The sequence below is a fragment of the Patella vulgata genome, chromosome 4 (genome assembly GCF_932274485.2).
Source record: "Patella vulgata chromosome 4, xgPatVulg1.2, whole genome shotgun sequence".
Classification (NCBI taxonomy): domain Eukaryota; kingdom Metazoa; phylum Mollusca; class Gastropoda; family Patellidae; genus Patella; species Patella vulgata.
In genome coordinates, this window is record NC_065882.2 from 19,493,663 (window position 1) to 19,518,785 (window position 25,123).

The 25,123-nt window shown below is 33.8% G+C and overlaps 1 protein-coding gene across 3 annotated transcripts in view; it reads right to left on the bottom strand.

Annotated features, from left to right (window-relative positions):
• Positions 1-25,123, bottom strand: part of LOC126818930 (ras GTPase-activating-like protein IQGAP1) — an 86,928-nt gene that overhangs the window by 21,863 nt on the left and 39,942 nt on the right. Inside the window, exons 11-30 of one of the 3 annotated variants that reach the window (XM_050546625.2) lie at positions 23,819-23,979; positions 22,437-22,530; positions 21,953-22,113; positions 21,352-21,391; positions 20,184-20,347; positions 18,398-18,479; positions 17,515-17,678; positions 16,969-17,059; positions 14,563-14,730; positions 13,779-13,829; positions 11,328-11,470; positions 10,371-10,541; positions 9,668-9,751; positions 9,116-9,187; positions 8,896-8,965; positions 8,583-8,669; positions 7,758-7,879; positions 6,791-7,089; positions 1,342-1,416; positions 1-150 (exon numbers count right to left, since the gene is read on the bottom strand). In XM_050546625.2, the coding sequence (XP_050402582.1) occupies positions 1-150; positions 1,342-1,416; positions 6,791-7,089; positions 7,758-7,879; positions 8,583-8,669; positions 8,896-8,965; positions 9,116-9,187; positions 9,668-9,751; positions 10,371-10,541; positions 11,328-11,470; positions 13,779-13,829; positions 14,563-14,730; positions 16,969-17,059; positions 17,515-17,678; positions 18,398-18,479; positions 20,184-20,347; positions 21,352-21,391; positions 21,953-22,113; positions 22,437-22,530; positions 23,819-23,979 (2,449 nt within the window). Of the gene's footprint in view, positions 151-1,341; positions 1,417-6,790; positions 7,090-7,757; positions 7,880-8,582; positions 8,670-8,895; positions 8,966-9,115; positions 9,188-9,667; positions 9,752-10,370; positions 10,542-11,327; positions 11,471-13,778; positions 13,830-14,562; positions 14,731-16,968; positions 17,060-17,514; positions 17,679-18,397; positions 18,480-20,183; positions 20,348-21,351; positions 21,392-21,807; positions 21,832-21,952; positions 22,114-22,436; positions 22,531-23,818; positions 23,980-25,123 lie in introns of those variants that run through there. The other 2 variants (XM_050546626.1, XM_050546627.1) reach the window with 2 other exon arrangements.

Sequence of the window (25,123 nt, forward strand, 5' to 3'; positions counted from 1 at the left end):
CTTGTTTTACCAGTTTCTGATTCTGTCTGGTTAATCCAGGCTTTATAAACATCAACAGGGTTGGTATTAATACGTATATTTTTATCATTAATCACGGAATTAATCAGGGGATTTAACATCTCCCTTAAGGCATTCGAACCACGTTGATTCCTGTAATTACAAGACATAAGATAGAATTTATAACAGTCCAGTCATTCAGAATGTTCTTTCAACTCCGATGAAAGCTGGGTTCATTCATTCATACTTACAGCTTTTCCATAATTTTCAAGATCCACAAAGACTCAACTTCTCTTTAAAACATGACAGTTTGCTAGAACTAATAGTACTACATGTATCTTAAATATTATCAATACTCTTTAGTCAGTTGTGTACTGTATGATAGTATGATATTTACATTTTAGTCCATTTTGTATCAAAGATTTTCATATATTAATTCAAAAATTGTTTCCTTCAGATCCGAGTATTCCTCTCGTTTCGCCATATTCTAGTGCCATAATAATTCTCATGTCCATAAAATGAATTACGCATTTTTGCTTGAAAACAACTTATTAAATTCAATTTTCCCAGACAAAAAATTTCCTTTCTAGTAATTCTAGCTTCAAAATGAGACTCAAAATAATATACTGTCTACAAATCTAATTGGACAATTTTACCAATCATCCAAGAAGTTGGATCATTAATTTCTTAGAATTAAAAAAGTCACCTAATTTTTTAAATATTTTTTTTAACAAATTGCTGTCTTATTTTTTTTTTAAATCAGCTTTTACATGAATATTAGCAAAATTGTCCTCAGGATATGAATGAAATTCTAAATATAACTACTTCTAATCTGAAAATAATGATTTTAAAAGCCTAATAAGATCTATCCAAATTACCAGGCATGGCATGTCATATACAGCTACAAGACACTAATGATGTGCTGTACTCTTTGACATCCTGCTCCAACATATAACCACAATTTTTATTGGTTTCTTTGTTATTTCATTTGTTGTGAACTTATTAATCCCCCGTCTACAGGTTTTTTTGCCATTCATAAGAAATATTTTCAGTTAAAAGCAAGCTTTCAGTTTGCCATATATGACCCTATCAGCCCTGAGGAAATTTACCTGGTATCTTGAATTTCACCGTATCTGCTTTGAGCTTATTAATCACTTTAGTCTGCAGTTTTATTAATTCCATTTATAAGAAATAGTTTTAAGGTAAAAACAAGCTTTGAGTTTGCAATAGATGACCTTATCAGGCTTCAGGGAATGTATCTTTAATTTCTATGTATTACAGAAAAGAAACAAAATCTTCATGTGACATCAAAAATATATTAAATGGATTAATTTATTTTCTTACCTGTTGAACCCTACAATCATTTTAACAACTAATGGGTTACCCGATACAATATCTGTCATCTTATCCACCTTGGATCTGAAACAAACAAGAGATCACAGATTTCACTGAAAGATCAGATTTCAGAAATCTTAAATGACATTTAATAAGGTATACGACCACATTACATCATTAATATCCCATTGACTCTAATGTTAATTCTCGTTTCTTTGACCAGTGCTTAACTTTTTCACAACATGTGGCAACCTCTTGCTCAAACAAAGGCTAGATCTAAAGGCCGAGATGTAAATAAGGTAAGGGCACGTGATTGCTGGCGAGATTGTAGGCTAGGGTTAGGGTAACCATGAAAATCTTGAGATATACAAACTGGAAGTAGTATACTACTACTAGTAAACATACAACTGTCGGCCCTACATTTTTACGTAACCAACCTCTCAACTCTTTAATCCATCCACCTCAAAAACATGAATATTCACCAAAACCTGGCAGAAAATGTATGTATCTCCAATTCTACACCAAAAAGTCAAAAAAATTTGCCATGCAAAAGGGAAACGAAGAGAAAGACTATTAACTTCTTTTGTACTAGATTCGTGAATAACCAACGATTATGCAATGAGTATATATGCGAGTCGAAATTATTTGTCATCATCTATTAATCTTTTACCATAATAAATGTTGCATTTCAATTTTAGAAATGAAATGGGGTTAACGTCCTACTGTTATGCTCCTATACTGGGCTAATGAAGACGGGCATACGCCATACAGTGTGCTATTAGGGAAATTTTGCCCGGGCAGCGGCACTATCGCCTACTCTTATATTGAATTCCAACTGCCAGGGGATCTTTTACGTGCATTCCAATATATACACGGGACCTCGTTTTTTTGTCTCATCCGAAGGACTAGACAGCTGTCCTTGTCAGGCCCTCCGTTCTGCACCACTGACAAGGAGAAGCCACGTCGGAAAATCTGGATTTTAGAAATCTAACAATTAGGGTTGGCAACCAATTTAGAAAATTATTAAGATTCAAACATAGACAGGGACTTCTCAGGCTCACCAAATATACCAATCAGCACTAAATTTGCCTGTGTAGGCTCTATATCGTCTATAGTGCAAATTTTCAAAAGAGCTTTAAAACCAGAATTGTGAATGGAAAGATAACTCAACAAAATTTATGAATTTTGAAATTTAATAAGATCCTACTGATGCCCCAAGTCACAATCTTGCCTAGTGTTTTTAATATTCTACAGAGATTTTTGTTCTGTATCTATTTACAAGAATTCATAAATTTGAACAAAGAATAAGGGGGAGTCAATTCTGCAATTAGCCATCCCAAAATTCTGAATGTTGATGGAGTTTCTCCTTAAATGCGGGCAGATAAAAAGTTTGTAGATGGCCGTAAAATTGTACTTGTAAGACTGGGCAGCATTGTACTTTCTTTTCTTTTTTTTAAAAATGACAACCTATCTTATTAGTTGGTGAAACTACAAGAAAGCAACAGCAAAACCAATTTGTCAAATTCTAGAAAACAAAAATCTATCAAAGCAGCGGGTTACCATTTGCTAACTAGAATAATGTAAAGTTGGACCTCTAAAAAGAAATGAAAATGAAATGCCTAATGAAGACAGTATATACTACACAGTGTGCCATGAAGAAAATTATACTAATACAGGGGCGCTACGGCCTACTCTTATATCGAATTCCAAGTGCCAAGGGATCTTTTACGTGTACACAGGACCTCTGGTTTTCCGTCCCACCCAAAAGACTATATGCTGTTTCTTGCCAGACGATCTGTGCTGCAACAATGACAAGGAGGAACCCTGAGTTTGTGGGTTCACCTCTAAAAGGAATATCAGTCCAAAATAATATATAGTAAGAAATGATTGGTTTCTGCATAAAATAAAAGTAAAGCTACTCAATAATGTCAGTAAAATGCACAATCTCAAATAAGCCTATCTATTTCTCTAGAAGGAAGTAAATTTTATAAATAAGATCATGCAAAAACAATTCCCACATTTTCCATATAAAAAACAAAAATTTCTATTGGTGCAAATATTTAATACAAATCCCAATGTTCCCAATCTTACGTTTGACCAGGTTCATCTTTTGTCCTACAAAATGTAAGTAGAGCTAATAACTTCATAAAATACGACACAATTTTTGAAACAAAAGATAGTTTGCCTGTCAACGAAACATACAACACACAGAAGCTAAGTCGTTCAAGCAGTCCACAAGGTGTGAATTGTCAAATATTGTCGATAATGAAAGCCTTTACAAGACGCTAAATCCAAACTTATATTTTAAAGTGAACAAGAGCCATAACTCTGGAAGTAATTAACTGTGGTCTCTAGAGCTTCCACACAAGAATTTTCAAAGTGATGAAGGGCAAAATTTTGGTGGACAGAAAGACGGACCAGGATGACAACAATAAACGACCACATTTGAATGTGAATCGTAATAAGAATAGAGTGAGATCCGAGGTATCTAAAACCATATGTAAAATATAAACTTTGATGGGATCCATGTCACAATAAACTTGATACAGTGACACCATTAGGAGTAGTGGTTAAAAACAAAGTCATGGGTATCACAAAACCATCTTATCTAATGCTTTGTAATTGTCAAAAAACATACTTCCTTGTGATACCTTTGACGATGTTTTCAATGTGGGCGTATAAAAATAACTTAAGTTCAGCTAAGAAATTAACTCAACAGAATAAGAATCCAATCCAACCGGCATGCTTTCTTCTTATATTATAGGTTGAATATGACAAAAAATTATTCTGAAGTTTATGTATTTATAAAGCATACAATGTTACTATATTGAAGGTAGTTCTTACATGTCAACTCCTTTATTAGAAACTAATCTAAATGTTAAGAAATGAAATGAGATTTTTTTTTTTATTTCAAACCAAATTTCATATTTCACTTCAATCTAACAAAACTCAATTTGACAGAAATAGAATTGAATACTGGTACATATGAAATCTAAATATGTTCTCGCTTAATGTTAAAAAATGAAAAGAGATTTTTTGTATTTTAAACCAAATTTCATATTTCACCTTACAGTAAATCATTCTGCAAAAAAAAGGAATTTTATAGGGTGACAGAGTAAAAGCAAATTTATTTGCAACTGACTTCTATAAATAATTAGATATTTTCATCTTATTTTCAAAAAAGATAGATTGCCAGGCAATGAATCATATGCCCACAGGATATTAAGTCTTTTGTAGGTAATAAGTAACATTTACAAGACAATTTCATACAGATGAAATTATAACTTTCATCGTTTAAAGGTTCACAAGGTTCAATAAAGTGAAACAAGGGCCATAACACTGGACGTAATAAACTGAAATTCAAGAGGCGTCTTTGTTTTATTAATTTAAATAATGCATATGAATTTAATACAGATTGGATGATAACTTGTCGTTAGAGCGTTCACAAGGTGTAACAAAGTCAAACAAGGGGCCATAACTCCAGAAGAAATCAACGGAAATTATTGAAATTCAACAGGCTTCTTCATCTCACTAATGTAAACAACATATACTAATTTCAAAACAATCATATGATAAAATTAACCTGTAGAGTCTTCACAAGAAATTGTGGACATACAGACATACGGACAGACATACAGCCCGGGGCGACGGCAATATACGACCACATTTACATGTGGGCGTATAAAAATGAAATTTTTATAGTCTTGATGATTTTCACCTATTTTTTTTATTTAATAAAATAGTTCTAAAAGGTCTAGAATACTGAAACTATTTTATTATGCAAGTTATTAGAATTAAATTGTATGCTTGTTAGCACTTTTATAGTATTAAGGAAATACAACATATGTCCCATACCTTGACAGTTTAAGTCAACACAGGCATTTTGGGGGTTCAAAGATCTTTGAAAGATGTTGAATATAACAGAATTAAAGATGCATTATGTAAGAGCTAAATTTGCCTCTTGCAGTGCTTTATTAATTAGACATTGATTCATAAGACAAGCCCATAATCAACACTCTAGACTGTCGGATTGAAACATGCTCGCCATTTAATAATAAAAGTTAAAAATAGATAATCCAGACTTTGTTTATTATCGTAACAACAGTGGCATTGAAAATCGAGACTACACTATTCTTCAAAAAGTTATAACGTAGTTCAGAATAAAGTAATTTGAATGGAATTTTCAATGTTCTCCTTCTTCATTATCTATTGTTAAACTATTATAGCAATTATGGCCAGTTCTTTACATAATGAATCTTTAAAGGCCTGATGCATCATTTAGCACTATATCTTATCACATAGTCACTGTATCAGACACATGTTGTATTACCTTGACATTATTAAGATGGCTTGTGAGTAGTTATTGTATAGGGTTATTATTGTTATGATCGAAAACTATGTGTAGATTGTTCCCCATGCCTTAAATTACGAAAGAGTATACAGTTACAGGGGATTATAACACATGCATAATATATGATACACAATTTAATGTATAGAAGAAATTATGAAATTAAATGGAACAAATGGAGTTTAATGGTACACAATGTAAATCTGGACACATAATCTATAAGGAATATGCAGATGATGATAGTGATGTCAGATATTCATCTGATTCTACAAAGTACCAGTACCTATTCTTACCATACCTCGTCTAATAATCGAAACATTAAAGATATATTCACCAAATACCTAATTATATGACTACATTAATGCAATAATGATTTACACTAGTACAGAGAAATCTGGAAGTTTTACAGAGAAAAATAATTAAATTCATTGATATTTCTTATTTTCTTTCAAACATCAAAGTCTCCAATGGAGATAACTAATATATTCCACTAATATGACTGAATTTCTTCCATATTTCCAAAATTAACAGACCAATGTGCATGGAATCTACTAATCAATTTCAATCTCATGAATCTACGGACACAGATGCCAATTGCCTTAGTAGAGTTATATCCCCTAGATCATATTTTTGACAAATGAAAAAACAATTCCACAACTATCATTTATTTGAAAAGTTTCATTATTATGTATATTTTAAGGTTAACTTTATTTCATCCAAGATTTCTCTGTACATAAGGATTTGAAATCAAATGTAACCTCTATTTTTCCCATGATTCTTTGTAAATGATATAAGAAAACAGACGGTATTTACTTACAGTCGGCTAAAAATGGCAGCAGCAGAAGAAGAAAAAATGTTATTAGCATTGAAGGCAAGTTTAAAAAAAAAATATTTGAGTTAGTAATGTCAAAAAAAAAGGAAAAAACAAAAGACAACATTGAAGAAAAAAAAATGTTATTATATGCCATTCATCATTCTGTGAAAAATAAATACAAAATAAAAATGTATTAATCGTAAAAAGGGCAGTCAGAAATATATTTTCAGCAACTGAAAATTATGTAAAGTAGCTGTTAGTGAGAAACTTGTAATTCAAGAAAAAAATAAACTTACAATATTTCCTCCCTCAAGGCTGTTTCAAACAACTTTAATAGCAGATATTCTTCCCTCTGATTGGCTCCATAATTGAAAAGGGAATAAATGACGGACTCCATGAATTTCGTTGTCTTCACTTGAGGCATCTCAAATATCAACTTGGCAAGGTAATTTGGATTTGTTTGAAGTAGGTAAAATAGATGTTGGTAGGTTTGAAGTTTTTCGTGACTTTCTCTACTCAAAGCCTTCAAACCTTTAGGTCCTTCCTGCTCTTGGTCAGCTCTTTTTGTTAATTTCTTGTTATGCATGACAACATCCTAAAATTCAAGCGTTAACATACAGAAATATAATCTAGAATGAAAGTATCTAAAATATGTGTTGAGAGAGAAATGGTTGAATCTTTAAACATACATAATTCAAGAGCTAAATCTGCCAATTGCAGGTTTTCCTTTAGGCCTGAACTATCAATTAGACACTTATTAACATGACAAGACCATAATCAACTCTCGATGCCAACTGATTTTTATTAAATTTGAATCCGATCTGCTCATCAACAGCTGTTGATGATTAAACATAAAATTGAATAATCGAGAAATCGTTTTTATCGTAATGATGACAAACAAGGCTACAGTGTTATTAAAATTAGTATTTCTCAGCTCAGGGTTAAGTCATTTGTCTGAAATTTTCAGACTAAAATATTCTAAATTTTATTTCTTTGGCTACATTTACAATGCAAGCGGGGTGGGTGGTGGTGGTGAATTTTTCTGGACAGCAGTAATTCCTAATACTCTTCTCCCAATTGCAACGACAGGCACCACAAGGTTTAAATAACCCTGAAGGTTCTTCTTGATCAATGCCAGGATTTGACCTTAGACATTCTGGTTGTGCCTTATTTATCAAACAACCACAGCTCCCATTTGAGTTCTTTATATGATTACTGTTTGAGTCAGTTCACCTTAGTATTAGTATCTAAACACTAACATACCTGAAGTGTGATTCTATTTTTAATAAGGAGCCCGATTTTAATATCCATTTGATCTAAATCATGTTCAAGTTGATTGTTAGATCTGATTTCAGCAACGACTTGTTGACGTAATTTCTGTAATTCTGTAATATTAACAATATAAAAAAAACATAAGCCAATGAAATTACCGAGAAAGAAGTACACAATGCACCAAATGATGAATTAGATTGATCTGACGTGCTATTTTGATTAGTAATGGGGGCAAGCTCTATTTAATTCATTTTCTGTTTGGAAAGATGAAACAGAAGTCGATTTGTTTACTAATATTAGTTTCCTGTACCAGCAGTGGAACATAAAATCGGTTACATCTTTTTGGTCCTAATCAACATTTTTATTTTCTATCAAAATCTAGCCATCTAAACAATGCGAAGACTATACAACAAAATGTTTCAAAGGTTCAGCTAATTTATTGTCTTGACTGTCTCAGTTTTAATAATGTCCACTTGAATACAATAGATATTGGTCTGGACAAAAGAATGTTAACTGTATATACGATATCTAGCTGTGGTCATACAATGACTTTAGATCTGCATTTTCCTCATAAAACAATCAAAAGGGGAACTGATATCTCTATACCAACATTCATAGGGTCGAAGCAAAGAGAAAAGTGACTAGAGTGATCAAGACTAGCTATTTAACCATAACATATATCAATGGGTTCCAGAAATAATACCAACATTCATAGGGTCGAAGCAAAGATAAAAGTGACTAGAGTGATCAAGACTAGCTGTTTAAATATAACATATAGCAATGGGTTCCAGTAATAATTGAAAGAATAATACTAACCTAATTCTTCAGCATAATCATTATCACTAGCATCGAGTAGATGTACAAATTTACGAACAACAGATAATGATGGATCGTTATCTTGCACTAGATAAAAATAAAAAAACATTAAAATATTATGTCATGCCATTGAATATTTGCCGAAAAAAATACAGAAGAAAATTTCTGCACGTTTTAAGTATTAGTTAAAAATAAAACACTTAATATTTTCAACAAATACTGATTTTCTGTAACAGCAGAGCTGCTTCTTTTTAATAATAATAATAATATGTAGTTGGACAATATCAGTATTAAAAGTAATACTTATACTTACTCAATGCCTTGTAATCCTGTTGTGCCAGATTAGATCTGAAGAAAGCTTGGATTTTAATAACTTTATCTTCCTGAAAGAATGGGGAAAAATACATCTTTAAGTATATTGTGACAAATAGATATTCCTGAATCATCATATAAAATTAACGTTTCAAAAAATATTACCAATTAATGATAAGTAACCTTTTATTTACAAAAGTAAATAAACAAATCCTACTTACATTATCTTTAAAATATTTCAGTCTGTCTCTATACTTCTTTCTATCTCTCCACATTCTCGCATATGATTGAATCTATTAAAAATATATCACAATTTAGAATATAAAGATCATCCTGGGTTAGTAAATTAATATCATTTACTAAACATCAATAGGATCTTTTAAAAGAGCTAAATCTGCTAGGTCTTTCTTTAGGCCTGAAATGTTTTCTAAATTATTAATTAGACATTAATTAACTTATCCGGGCCATAATCAACTCTTAAATTAAATAGATTAGAACAGTTCAGCCATATTTTTATTTAAGCTAAAAATGGAGGAGCGAGACTTAGCTTTGAACAACGAGTGCGGTGGTTGAATTTATTGCACATGTCTTGTCAAACCTTCAAAGGCTAATATCTTCGCTCGCAATAGAGTAATTTGAATGAAATTTTCAAATTATTCATTTTACATTACCTATTTTCGAACTATTATAGCAAGAATGGCTAGCTCTTTATCTAAATCTTACATAATGTATCTTTAACTTGTAATATAAAAATAATTTTACAGTTACTGTACCTTTATGACAGCATCTGTGTTGTCTCCTAAATAATTCTTTCTATTTTTAAATTCTTTTTGTTGTTTCCTACTCTTCCACCAAGCCTAAATAATACAAAAATCTTATTAACTCCACCAAACTGTATATATTTAATTTGAATAGTAAGCCTACTGTCATGTAATTATTGCAATAGACCAAGATGTTTCATCAGATAATATAGTATAAACAACAATGATTGGATCTCTTTCTCATTATCATTGCATCATAAGATAACAATTATGACATCAAATTATAAGATATAAACACAGCAATGGGTGGATTCAACCAATAATATGAAATCAATATTGTTGTATACATTTGCAACAATGTACTTGTATGTCTAATTTTCTGCTATATCGCCATCAAAATATCAATTTTTTTTAATGATATCAGCAACGCTAAATCTTCTTAAAGCAGATTTTGACTTCGATAAACTTTATAATTCTATAACAAGGAAATATATTTTTATCTTTTGTAATAAGTATCTTATTCACATAAAATGGATGAACATGCTAGATAACCTCTCTTACTATAGCAACCTCCATAGCTCCGTTATTTGTAAACTTATCAACTGACTATTGCAAAATATGATCATAACATCACCTAAACACTATCTTTTATTTTATACATGAAATATTTGTCACCATCCTTATGATAAGCTATAGTAGATATAAGCTAATATACCTGTAATTTGACTATATTTGGTTCCTGGTCTTTAAGATATGTTAATCTATCTCTATAATGTTTTCTAGCGAGATAACCTCGAATCATAGCTTGTGATTGTACAATAAAGTCTTCATTTGCTTCAAATAATAATTTTCTATTGTGGTCTGCTGTGATTTCATTTACTACCGTCTGTTAATATAACATATATACATATAAATACACGGTGGAAAAAAAAAAAATATGGATTGTCTGAAAATAGGTGGGCTTTCATCGGAAATTGAGTCCAGAAATAGAATGTCAAAGGCATAATCCTGCTGATGGGCTAAAAAGAAACTGATAAAAATGGATAAAGAGAAGGTGGAGGACTAGATTAGAATTTATCATTAAAACAATGTGCTATCAGACTTGAAGTTCTTAATCAAAGTCTCTACATAGAGATTGGTAAACTTTATAATCTAAATTGTTAATAAAATTGTTAATTCAGTTCTAATGGTTGCTGACTTGTTTATCTCCAGAAAAATGTAAGAGAGAGAAATGGGGTTTAACGTCGACACAAACCGGAGAAAACCCACAAGGTTTGACAGGAGACTCTACTCCTTGTCATGTACAACAGGGGAATCGAAACCACGCCAGTTGACACAATGACAGACCTTATGATACTGAGCGCACATGCTAACCAATCGGCCATCCAACCCCCACTTGAAAAATGTACATCGGCTTTATGCATTAATAGTTTCGGTGACACACTGTTTACCACTATTGGTATTTATTTTATCCATTATAAACACTCCTATAAAGTACAGAAGACAAACTACTCAGCAATGATCATTTTATCATCAGATTTCAGTCTTGATCAGCAGACAAGAAATGTTAGTGTTGACAGTTTTAACAATATCAAACTTTTTCCCATCTACTTAAGTTTGTATTAAAGTCAATAACAGAATAAACTATAAATAAAGATGTAAGATACAATACCTGTATTTCATCTTTAGTTAATATATTATGATCTTTAACAATATCATCTCTCCTGTGCCATGCATATTCTCCTGTATTAGCATTATAAAAAAACTTAGAACCATCTTTTAATCTATTCATAATCCAACCACTTCCACTTTCTCCTGTAAGATAAGATAGATACATCGATAATATTCATTCTAAAATGTTCCATTCCTGTGGATACTTGACAAACTAATTCTACATGTATCCTATTAAAGTAACAGATTAACTAGAAACTTTTATTATCGTCAGTCTGCAGATCAAATGACAAACAGATTATATATTTTCATATCCATTAGTAGACTCATTACCACTCACATATGGGATGGGTAGGAGATGATCACCATTAACCAACACATTTAATTTTTAACAAATATAACTAAAGAGTGACCAGTCACCAGTAAAGCTGTGTCTCAAAAGCGAAACTGAATCCACCAGTTTTCTCTCTGATCACATTTGAAATCCAATCCAATTTTATGAATATAATATATCACCCTGAACCAGAAAGGAAAGATACCAACGGTCTAACATCTAGAAACTAAATAAAGGAAGCCTGCTTCAAAAAAGCACTAACAGCTCTGTTTAATGGGACATGGGTCAAAATACAAAATATCAAAACACTGCTATGCACGACACGACCTTCCAGGCACTGGGACAGGCAATTCGGCAAGGGTGTGGGGTGTGAGTGGTGGTGGTGGGGGGGGGTCTCCCCACAAGGCTTGAAAATTTTTGAAAGATACATGGTCTCTAGTGTCATTTTGGCACATATCAGGGGTAACTGGAGGTCAATTTGATAAAACACAGTAATAATATCAGATGTACATGATTTTGACAGGAAATTTTAAACAAGAAAACAAATGGAAAAACAAAACTGTGACCATCGAATGCCAAAATATCAAAAAGAAAATTTTTTCATCACATGAACTATTGGTTTATTTTTTTCAATACCCAAAATCATGTTCAACTGGATTCAAATGGAAGGGGGGCTGGATAAACTGATGGTGACGAGAACCTCAAGCTGAAAAAGGACGGGCTGGGGCCCCACGGCATGTGGCTTACAGCTTTTAATTCACCAATTTTTAACAAAAAAATTGACTGACAGAATGTGATTCTAATCCCCCCAACTCCACTAAGCATACCCACATTCAGGAAAGTCACTGATTTTCTTCTAATTCACTATCAAGTAACAGTGTATTTTGTTTTATTAATTTATACCAACACGTGTCCCAGCTGCCCCCACCCCCACCCCTGTAAATGGCCGACATACTTATAATTCATAGTTCAGAAGAAAATGTGATCGGAAAATACTGTAACAAAGCTAAAATCCATAGAAACCGAAAACAGCAAATATTGTGCATTAATTATATGTTTTTGCCTATGAGCATTGGGGAAATATGAGTGAACATCAAAAACCATATAAGAGTTACATTTTGATATATTTTGTGCAATATCTCAAATAATGGACTTGTGACATGTGTTTCATTTAGTTAGAGGTAATCACATTTGTTCATAAATTCTCTCCCAGAAGAACGAATATTTCATATAAACCTCTGATCAGAAACAGAGATTGGCCAGATATCTAGAATAAACTATTACATTGGTTGCAACAAATACTGGTTGACAAAAACTCTTAATATCATTGTTTTTAAAACACCTAAACTAAAAACATATTTTGAAAAGAAAAGTATACATTTCTTTACTTTACTTTAGCAAAAAAGACTAATAAAAACTAAAATTTTCTATGGGGTTAGCTTAAAACAAAATGTTAGCAGAGTAAATGTATCTAAAACAAGAGTCCAAGTGGGCATTAATCACCTATCAGGTAATTTGGGTTGAGCTATCAATATATTAATAATATGAAAAAATATCTACATATATAAGGTACCTCTGCTCCACCCCTAAGTAGCCAATTAACTCTAATTGAACAAGTCAGAATTTGCACAACCAAAATAACACAGCTACTAAATACGGTACCTCTATGGATCAAATCAACTCAATCTAAACAAATCTGAATTAGTATCACCTAATTGACATATCTACCAATGTGGATCTGAAGAAGTATTCGAAAATGTAATTCAATGGACGACAAACAGGGTATGAAATAATCCCCTAAGCATAAAAAAAATGTTACCATGTGAAAGCAGAATTTGTAACATGTGCAAAAAAAAGAGAAATTGTGAAAAATATCAACTATTTTGATTTCAAACAAAATGTGTAAAAACTGTGTGATAATCCAAACTTCTATCTGTAAAACTTGAAGCTGTTTGTTTTGTACAAAATAGCTTCAATATTTATCACTGGCATCCACAATTAAGTGTAATTGCAGGCCAATGTTTGGTGGAAGGTAGAAACTAAAGTGGTGGACAAGGAAAGCAGTGTGTCAAAAAATACAGGAAGTGGTATCAGGTGATCTAGAAATGGTAAACATACCCTGGCCTGTTGAGTTAAATGAATTGTCTATATCTAATTCTATCTCACCATCTGACAAAATATTAATCAGTCTTATTTCACCATGTTCAGATTTGTGCAGTAAATAAATATGGTGGCATGCAATTTTAAATATACAATTCAAATTCAAAATATTCATTTTTTTCGTCAACATAAAAAATATATATTACTATCAAAATGACAGCTGACAAGAAGAATACATAGAAGAAGTACAGATTGGTTCCAAGGTCCAACACTATATACTGAAAAACACCCAAAAGTTACCCCCCCTTAACCAAATTCGAAAAAAATACTGAAAAATACTATAAAAAAAAGACCGAAACTTTTCTCTTTGATTCTAATTACCCCCCAAATCCGGAAAAATCACTAAATGCCAGTATTTTTTGGAATTTTTCAGTATTATAGTACATCCGGTTCCAAGCCTGGAAATAAAGTCAACCATCGCTGACATTATCAAGCACAAATTCCAGCTTTGTCAAGTACAATTCCTCAGGTGTGTGCCATTTTGTTATTTCCAGGTTTAGTCGGTTCTATGAAGAATTGCAACAGACATTAATTACAATACAATACAGTACTCTACAAAAATCTGAAACATTGCCCCACCCTCTTTGGGATTCAGCCCTTGTTCAAAACTTGTAATTCTAGTTTACATAGAATAAGTAATTCGCCAATGTGACCCACCCTCTTTGGGATTCAGCCCTTGTTCAAAACTTGTAATTCTAGTTTACATAGAATGAGTAATTCGCCAATGTGACCTTTGACTTACCTGTTTGTGTTTTTTCTATCTTTGTTTCTCGTAGTTTAGTATGGTATAATGGTGTACAATCAGGTGTAATATTCTGTATACCGACATCTTTATTACCTAACGTAGATGACAAACTATCATCATCCTCTTCATCAACGGCTTTATTTATATCAACAATTCCTTTAGACACTGAAATAAATATAACAGTAAATATAAATAAACAGGAAAATGAATGGAGTTTGACACATTACATATCATTCTAATGTCGCCAGAAAATTATACTTTTCCATAATATAAGCTTTAGTGATAGCACTAATGGTCAGTCACATAAACTTCATCATAGAACATATAACCGGTCACATAAATTTTATGATCAAACAAATCTCTGTATTGATTACATCCATCCTTCCTTATACCAGCATTGTGCAATAATAACCTCATACAACCATAAAATATATAATATACCATGGTAAAATAACTGTCTCACATAACTAATAGATGTTAAATAGAGAGAGAGAAAAGGGTTTGACGTCCACTTGACACAAACTAGTAGGTCATTATGGGACTAACATATGGTTCCATTTTATTTCAATAATTCGCTTGCGCATAGGGGTCTTTAACAGTGGGAGGAAATCGGAGGACCCGGAGAAAACCCACGAAATTGGACAGGCGACCTTACTCCTGTCACATACAACCGGGGAATGGAAACCACCTGTTGACTCAACAACAGACCTTATGATACAGTACGTACATGCTAACCTTTCGGCCATACAACCCCCCAGACGTTAAATAAATGAGTCGAACTTAGATCTTCTTGTAAACATATGATATATATTTTATACTATACTATTCAAAAAAAGTAGGGGATATTTGATTTTTGGGGCATAATACTAAAATATGCAAATGACTACGAAAAAAGTCACTATAGAACCTAACAGAAGAAACATTTCCAGTTACATGTGACGCCCAAACGCACCAATAGCTACCGCATGGAATGCAGGTGATGCTTGGGATCATCATGGGGGTCCAACCCAAGATTTGCACGACTCTGACTTTGAATGTTACAGTCATTGTGGCATTGAATTCCAGGGTGGAAACATCAGTTTAATTGTTTTAGTGACCAGAAAACAAATTTTGATATGCGTCGGCTTACCCAAAATGAAAGGTTACGTGCCCTTGGCATGCTACAGATCGGCACAACACAGGCGGTTGTGGCGCGGACGATGAATGTTTCTCAGTCTGTCATAAGCAGGCTATGGTCCAGATACCGTGATACACAATCTGTACAGGACAGACCACGCTCAGGTCGACCAAGGGCGACAACTCAAGCCCAGGATCGATTTATCCGTACCTTGGCCTTGAGAAATCGTGTCATCACTGCAAATCAGATCAGCGCTCGTCTTCAAACAGACACTGGTGTGAGAGTGAGTGGCCAGACGATTCGGAATCGACTGCATAGGGGTCACCTTCGCGCCCGACGTCCTCGCGTGATCCCTTGTTTGAGAGATCATCACATTCAGGCAAGACGTCGTTGGTGTAGGGATCGTCAACACTGGGATAATCGACGCTGGAGCAATGTGATGTTTTCAGATAAGTCAAGGTTCACTGTTGATTTTTTGGACAGACGTAGGAGGGTGTGGCGTCGTCGAAACGAGCGCTTCCAAGACGTTAACGTCATCAGACATGATCGATTTGGGGGTGGTTCTGTTATGGTGTGGGGAGGCATCACTGTTGCTGGAAGAACAGCTTTACATGTTGTTGCAGGGCGTGTTACAGGCCAGTACTACCGGGACAACATCTTGGCAGTCCATGTTGTGCCGTTCGCGCGACGTCATGGCCGCCGTTTCATCTTCCAGGATGACAACGCAAGATGTCACAGGGCCAGGATCGTTACAGGTTACCTCCAACAACAGAACATCACCACATTACCTTGGCCAGCACTGAGTCCCGACCTCTCCCCCATCGAGCATGTCTGGGACATGCTTGGACAGAGGTTACGTCAACGTCAACAACGTCCTGCCAATGTCCAAGAACTTGCTGCTGCGTTGCAACAGGAATGGGACAATCTGGACCAAAATGACCTTAGACGTCTCATTAGGAGTATGCCACGTCGGATCAATGCTTGTTTGGCAAACAGAGGAGGATTTACCCGTTACTGACTTGGTTGTGATGCTGTGGTAACTTTGCTGTTTGACCCCGGGTATCATTTTACCCTTATAATGGTCAGTCTGTGCCTTACTTAGTCTAACGATCATTTGGAATAAATCGATGAATGTGAACTTCATTTCATTTTGTCATTTGTTTCTTCGTCAGTTTCATTAGGTGACTTTAATAACACTTAAAAATCAAATATCCCCTACTTTTTTTGAATAGTATAGTACAAAGCTGAAATTTATTTCTACAATTCTAAAATATTTGTAAACTTACTGTTGACTCCATCCATAGCATTTTGATTGGCTCTTTCAACACATTCTTGTATTTCTTCCAACCATAATACAGCACTTTCATCATTTGTATTCTATAAAAATAGATATACATATATATTGATTAGTATCAAGTTATCAGTGACACATATCAATATCAGCATGAATGAAGTGAAATTTTGCCCAGACAGCAATTGATTTCCAACTGTCAAAGGTTCTTTTACGTGCATGTCATCATGCACACAGGACATTGGTTTTTCCGGACCATCGGAATGACTGGATACTGTTCCTTGTTAGGCCTTGTGGAACTTTGTCGATCAAAACTGGGCTGGTTAGTGAGCCAGTGCCTTACTCACTTAGCCACCATGGCTCCCAGGGTCAATACAACTATGATCTACTATAATCCATAAAAATTAATATGATAGTTTTTTTAACATTACGTTCGACGTTAAAAAGTTAGGAAATGTTTTATGACAGTAACAACACAAGTTCAGAAGATTACCACGAAGATTGCCCTGCTTATTCTGTTATTTAGTATGTTATTTCATACCTTAACTTTGTTAGCTTTTTCTTTTGCAAGTAGAATATGATAATGATATGCCTGTTTTTCATCTATAGCATGTAATTTAGCTGTTGGTAACAGCAACGCTTGCAATACTTCATCTGGTTCACCATTTTCTATAGCATCATTTATAACACCTATAGCTATAATACCTGTAATATATTACAATAATTAGTTATTACAGTAACAATTGTAACATTTCTGTAAAATAACAAAGGACAAATAAATACGTAACAATGATCAGCACTACTTCTTGCAAAATCATATATGAAATGAAATGAAATGGGGGTTGAACTTCAGGGAGTCGCGGTGGATCAGTGAGTAAGATGCTGGCTTAATTACTAGGTCTCAGGTTCGCTCCCGGTGTTGGCCGAGAAAGTTCCTCAAGATTTCCCTGCATGATTTCTCCTGGTCAGAGGTACAGAACAGAGGGTCTGGCAAGAACCCTGTGTAGTCGTTAGGATGGGATGAAAAACTGAGGTCCAGTGTACACATTGGCATGCAAGTAAAAGAAGCCTTGACAGTTGGAATTCGAAATAAGAGTAAGTCATAACGGCGCTGTCTGGCTGTCTGGAAAAATTTCCCTCAAAGCACACTAAGTCGTAACGGCACTGTCTAGACAAAATTTCCCTCAAAGCACACTGTATGGCTCACAGGATCTCGGCAATATAAAGCAATTTGGCAGACTCGGGATAGATCACATACAAAGTTTCACAGCTTTTTGTGAAAAATAAACATTGTAGTATTGTGCTTTTCACTTGTGAAAAATAAACACCGCAGGATTTTGATTTTTACAGTACACTGTCGGGAGAATTATGATTAAATGGTCATTCCTCTGTATAGGGATATCTTGAAATCTTTAGACACTTACGTTCATGTTCTTCTTGTACCTGTTTATGTACAGCTTCAACTGTTTGACTTATTTCATAATGTGTTAATAGTTCACAAGGTAACTACAAATAAAAATAAATTTGAATGAAATAACATTTCTAATAAATCAGAAATACATAGATACCTGTAGCAAGTCATTTCTTCAGAACCAGCATACAGCAATTATTGAATGTCACCGAGGACAAATCTAAATCTGCATATCGCAGATCTTTTTTCTGGCTTCAGTTGTTAAATAAACATGACAAGCCCATAATCAACTCTATCAACATTCTGACGGCTACAATTTTAAGTATCTTAAGAACTAAGATAATAAACAATCTATGCGACATTTTGTCAAAACTTCAACACTCATAATTTCATACAGAATAAAGTAATTTGACTGAAATTTTCAGTATATTCATTTTTTATCATCTACAGTAGAATCTGTATAAGCAGCCACTCCTATTCAGCGACATCTACTTGTAAGCGGTCACGATAAATTCCCCCTGTAGAAATTCTGTTGTTTCATCTCTTTATTCAACGGTCACTCCTCTAACGCGGCCAGCGGTCACTATTTTACTAATAAATTCAACAAAACATCGCCCATTCAACGGCCATTGTTGAATGATACCATCTTGTCGTTCTTTGTAACACCCCCGCTAATCCCGTGAGTAGTAGTTAATTAACTGGACCCCCACTGATCAGGTAAAAAGAAATGTAAAAATAACAATCAACCCGGGATTATCTGTTAATTAATCTTTTGTTTTATTAAACGACTAACCTGATCATTGTTTTCACGCGTAACGACACATTATTTGATACTGATTGAATAAAATAAAAGTACCGAGTTTTGTCACGATCATCTAGTATCTCTCTTAGCGCCTCCTATAACATTACATACAGAGTTACACCCCCTGTAAATAGGTGATAAAATTAGCGATGTTTTTTGTTCATGTGCTTTTTTGATAAAATAAAATGAATTCATCGATTTTCTTCACAAAAATGGATAAATATTATCGAATGCATCACAATGGTAGACAGTAGTATCGAAGGTTGGTACAAAATGACAAGTTTACAGAAGTTATGTCCGAGATTTGAGTAAAGAATTTTCGTTCGGCGCAAGATTCAGCGACGGCCAAATTTACCGCTTCCAATGCATCCAAGCGTAATATTTAATTTATGTCGGCACAAAAAGCAACGAGATTTTATTAAGAGGCCACTCCCGTTAAGTTATGTCCGAGATTTGAGTAAAGAATTTTCGTTCGGCGCAAGATTCAGCGACGGCCAAATTTACCGCTTCCAATGCATCCAAGCGTAATATTTAATTTATGTCGGCACAAAAAGCAACGAGATTTTATTAAGAGGCCACTCCCATTAAGCGGTCAGTTGTGAAAATTCCCTTGGGTGGATGCTTAATGCAGATTCTACTGTATATTTTTTGATTTATTATAGCAAGAATGACCAGCTCTTTATCTAATTGTTACATAATGCATATTTTAATAGTTTATAACTTTTCAAAAAATTCATAAATTGCCAGAAATCAAAAGATACTATTGGAAGAGACTAGTCCCTCTTTGCTGTTCTTGGGGGGCAACACTCTTTTAAAAAAAAGTCTTAGGCTCTGCCAATTCAAGTAAAATCAATATGAAAAATGTCATTCTGTCCTCGGACAATTGCACATTGATAGACAGACTTTGATTTTTACTATGTCACAATTCCAAGTTGGCTGCGATTATGTCATGCTTGGTTCCTGGTCCATATAGTACTTGTTATAATTATAGACTTACTCCTGATTTTTCATGTTTATTAGCTGCCAATGTTGCTTGGTATTTCTCCATATTGTGCTCATCTAGATCTTCTATATGCGCTGCCGGTAAACTAAGAGCTATATAGGTATTATTAGGGTCTCCAGCATCAACAGCCTGATTGATAGCAGCTACAGCACCCAATACTATAAATAAACAAGAAATGGAGTCAAATTACTGAACAGGAACCTTTTAACTGTAATAGTAAAGTCATGGATTTTTATTTGGAAATTGTTCAAATTTACACACAATGTTTTGAAATCCTGTTTTTCTTTTTTGACAGCACATGAAACGGTTGGTGCCCCACACATATAAAATTTGGTCTATGTTTACGCTATAACGTCAAGTTGTCAAGTGATTACAGAGCAGATATGGTCCGCGTGCATAATTTGGAGTATTTTCTATTGGGCTACAAACAGCATCGCACGTGGAATTTCCAACACAAATATCAACTATTAAAGCTGTAAAAAATCTTTTGTTAAAGATTTTGAATAACAATAATATTTAGCTTTTCAGTTTTTACACCGGCTTTGGAAAATTACGTGTGTTTTGTTTTTTAATTTACTTTATTATTAACTATACCATTAGAAGCGGCATCTTTTGGTTTAGTAAAATTAAAATCTCTGAAGCTCCTTCGTTAGGCAAGAATAGAATACTCTTAGTATTTTCCTTTTGCTTTTACAAGGTTGTCTAAAGAAGGAGATACAAATTAGTTTTAATGATTTAGCTTTCTGTAATGTTTCGTAGAAAATCGTCTTTGCACTCAAAAATGCCCATACTTAATGGCTGCTTGTGGTTTACGTTTTCAGTCTATTTTTTTTTTATTGATGTTTAAATGGTTATATCTTGTTAAATACAACACAGCCGTTTACTTAATGACTATAAATGTGAGAAAGTAAGTTAACGCTTGTTATTAATACTGTGGTATAATTGTTGAAATATTTGGAGATATTTATTTATGGTGGGGCACCCTAATAATAAGAGATGGAGAAAGAGGAACAGGTCTAACATCCAATTGAAACAACCTCGGTCATTTCGGGTTTAATTTTGCTCATAGGTGTCTCTAGCAGTGAGGGGTAATATGAGAAAATCCAAAATGTCGGCAGTTAAATTGACATAATTTATCTCTGTTGAAACTATTGAAACTTACCATTTAAAGCTCCACATATTTCCTCATGTTCTAATTCTCCCTTTAAAAAAAACAGGAAATAATCAGAAACCTTTATTAAGTGTCAATCATTGAGCATGAGACTGTTCTTCTCAGTGACCAGGGAAGTATATTAAATTCAATAGTAAGTATGTGTACACATTAATATTTACTAATGTCCTATCAAAGTATAATAATATTTTTTCATTCTGTATTGTATTCGTTTTTGATATCTTTTACACAAAATATAATAGCAACACTGAGCAGGACATCCTTGTTAGAGTGAAAGTGATCTGTATATTCATTATATTACATTACATTAATCTGGATCATTTTCTTTGCTTGACTCAATGTGCCCAAAGTGAAAGCATGAAAGCAATTTCAGTCAAAGCAGATGTATGCATTTATACACCCAGTTACGGAAAACAAAGTCTTTTACAATTCTTCCATTGTTCTTACCTCTTTATCCTTTTTGATATTAAGAAACTTTTAACTCGAAGTGCTCAAAGTGCAAGCATGAAAGCAATTTCAGTCAAGGTGATGTATGCATGTATACTCTCAGTTAGAGAAAAGAGTTCTTTTCCAATTCGTCCGTTGTTCTTACCTCTTTATCCTTTTTGATATTAAGAAATTCTTCTAGATATAGATCTGCTGCTTTATCATAGACTGGAGGTAACTGAGCAGCAGGATTCTGTAAGGCTTTTAATAATGCATTTCTATCACCACTTTCTAAAGCACTATTTATGGCCTTCACTGCTTGCGATTCTATAAAAAGATAGACAAAGAAATAAACAAAAATAGGAAAAAATATTGAATGAATTAGTACATTAAAGTCACATTAGTGAACATTAGATTCAGTGTTCAATGAACACAACTATGTATCCAGATTGACAGTATATCTTAGTTTGCTTCTGTGCAGGTTTGTTTGGCAGTATAACCAATGAGGATAGACACACGCACCTCTTGACAGGCACAAGCATGGGATGATTTCAGGAGCACATTGGTAACAGAGTTAAATTTTGAAATCATAATCTTTACAACAATCATTTCATGCCACAAAAATTTTATACTCTACAATATATAATTACTTTGATATTCTGAATCTGCTTCTAAATTAGCTTGATCTATGGCTGCCTGTAATTCATCTTTATCTAATGTAACTTCTTCCAAATTATTATTATTCTGAAAAATAAAGATGGGATATATAGAATATAATTAAAACAGTCTAAGAAAGAAATTCACTTAAAAATATATGCAGGAAGGTCACAAAATGCGAATTTTTCAATAAGCATAACGAAGTCAAAGATAATGAATATATACAGTGGGAGTAAGACAACAGCTGACAGTGGGAGTAACACAAATCACAGTGGTACACATCCTCGGTATACCCGGTAGTATTATTCCATTCTACTCCACTAACCCCTCGGTCCATTCACAGGGGAGACACAATCAAATTATCCGCCCTTGATAAATGTACTATTTTTATCGACCAATCAAGAGAATTAACTTCTTTGACATTAAATATCTTGCAACCTTTCTCATAATCAAGCATACAATCTGCTTTATTGTGGTGAACGTAATCAATGACGCTAAAACTGGTATGTAAACTGTTTTATGATTGATTTATAGAATCAACCTACATGGCCAATGAAATCATCAAGGGCAGATTATTTGAATTTGTGAAAAGCCTATGAATGGACCCAGGGATTAGTGGAGTAGAACAGATACAACTGGGGATACTGAGGATGAGCGGCAGATGGACAAAACCAATTGAGTTTTAGCATCCTAATATTCTGTAATGAAGACTGGTGCCATGAACAAATCTACATTTTACATCTCTATGGTTGAACAATGACCATTGAGCTTCGTAATATTTATCAAGTCATTTTTGTCAAGTTTCATGTTGATTTATTACAAGATGAAATATATACCATTATTATTTTAATTCTAAAGCAAAAAATATCCATGAAATATAAATTACAAAGTTCTGAAGCACCGACCATTTAATAAAGTCATGTTGTGGTAATGGTAGTAGTGGTAGACTCCAGAATGTTGCTACCAGAACAATAATAATATAGAAGCCTAAGACTACCCCCCTCCCACTGCTTTCTATGAGAACTGTTACTGAATTAATATCATGCAGTATCATTGTTTATTAGTAGCTAATTACCTTGTTATGTTTGTTGTTATTGTTAAATATCCCTTACACCTAGATTATTTCTATTACTGTTATTCTTAATCCATGCAGATGGTTTCTTATTAATTTCATATATATTGTCCACAAGTTTACTAAATTGTCATTTGTGCTTGATAACGATAAGAGGATACTTGTCGAAACGTCATGCTTTTAGAATAAACTAGTGATTGTATCCCATAAAAACTGTGTTCTGTTAATGTGTTCCCCGATCGCCAAATGCCACTAAAAGAATATGAATTAATATGTTTAAAATCTAGTAAATATCTTACATACCTTTTTATTATCTCTTAATTCCCGTAATTTATCAATATAAAAATCTAGGTTACTTTCATCGATATTTTTTAAACCTAAATGAGATGACTTGAGAGCTGCTAATATTGACTGTCGATCACCTTTTAACAAAGCATCATTTAACGAATCTAAAGCTTTGGAAGCTGTAAAAATAAAATCATACACATTGATTACAAGATAAGATTCATTTCTTTATAACAATATTATATCTACTTTAGTTAAATTTTGAAAGGATTAATTAGGATTAAAACATTAACACATTTACTAGTTTATTGTACTAGCGATGTTTCTACGATGGTACTATCTCTTTATCAAATTAAAATGTCACTTAAAGAAGAGATTAAAGAATTGTTTCATTCAGAAGAAGTATTGAATAATAATACAACATTAAAAACACAATATCGGGTAACATGTTTTCAGACACTATACACTATTAGCTATGAAAAATTCTTTTATATATACTATTCAAAAAAAGTAGGGGATATTTGATTTTTAAGTGTTATTAAAGTCACCTAATGAAACTGACGAAGAAACAAATGACAAAATGAAATGAAGTTCACATTCATCGATTTATTCCAAATGATCGTTAGACTAAGTAAGGCACAGACTGACCATTATAAGGGTAAAATGATACCCGGGGTCAAACAGCAAAGTTACCACAGCATCACAACCAAGTCAGTAACGGGTAAATCCTCCTTTGTTTTCCAAACAAGCATTGATCCGACGTGGCATACTCCTAATGAGACGTCTAAGGTCATTTTGGTCCAGATTGTCCCATTCCTGTTGCAACGCAGCAGCAAGTTCTTGGACATTGGCAGGACGTTGTTGACGTTGACGTAACCTCTGTCCAAGCATGTCCCAGACATGCTCGATGGGGGAGAGGTCGGGACTCAGTGCTGGCCAAGGTAAAGTGGTGATGTTCTGTTGTTGGAGGTAACCTGTAACGATCCTGGCCCTGTGACATCTTGCGTTGTCATCCTGGAAGATGAAACGGCGGCCATGACGTCGTGCGAACGGCACAACATGGACTGCCAAGATGTTGTCCCGGTAGTACTGGCCTGTAACACGCCCTGCAACAACATGTAAAGCCGTTCTTCCAGCAACAGTGATGCCTCCCCACACCATAACAGAACCACCCCCAAATCGATCATGTCTGATGACGTTAACGTCTTGGAAGCGCTCGTTTCGACGACGCCACACCCTCCTACGTCTGTCCAAAAAATCAACAGTGAACCTTGACTCATCTGAAAACATCACATTGCTCCAGCGTTGATTATCCCAGTGTTG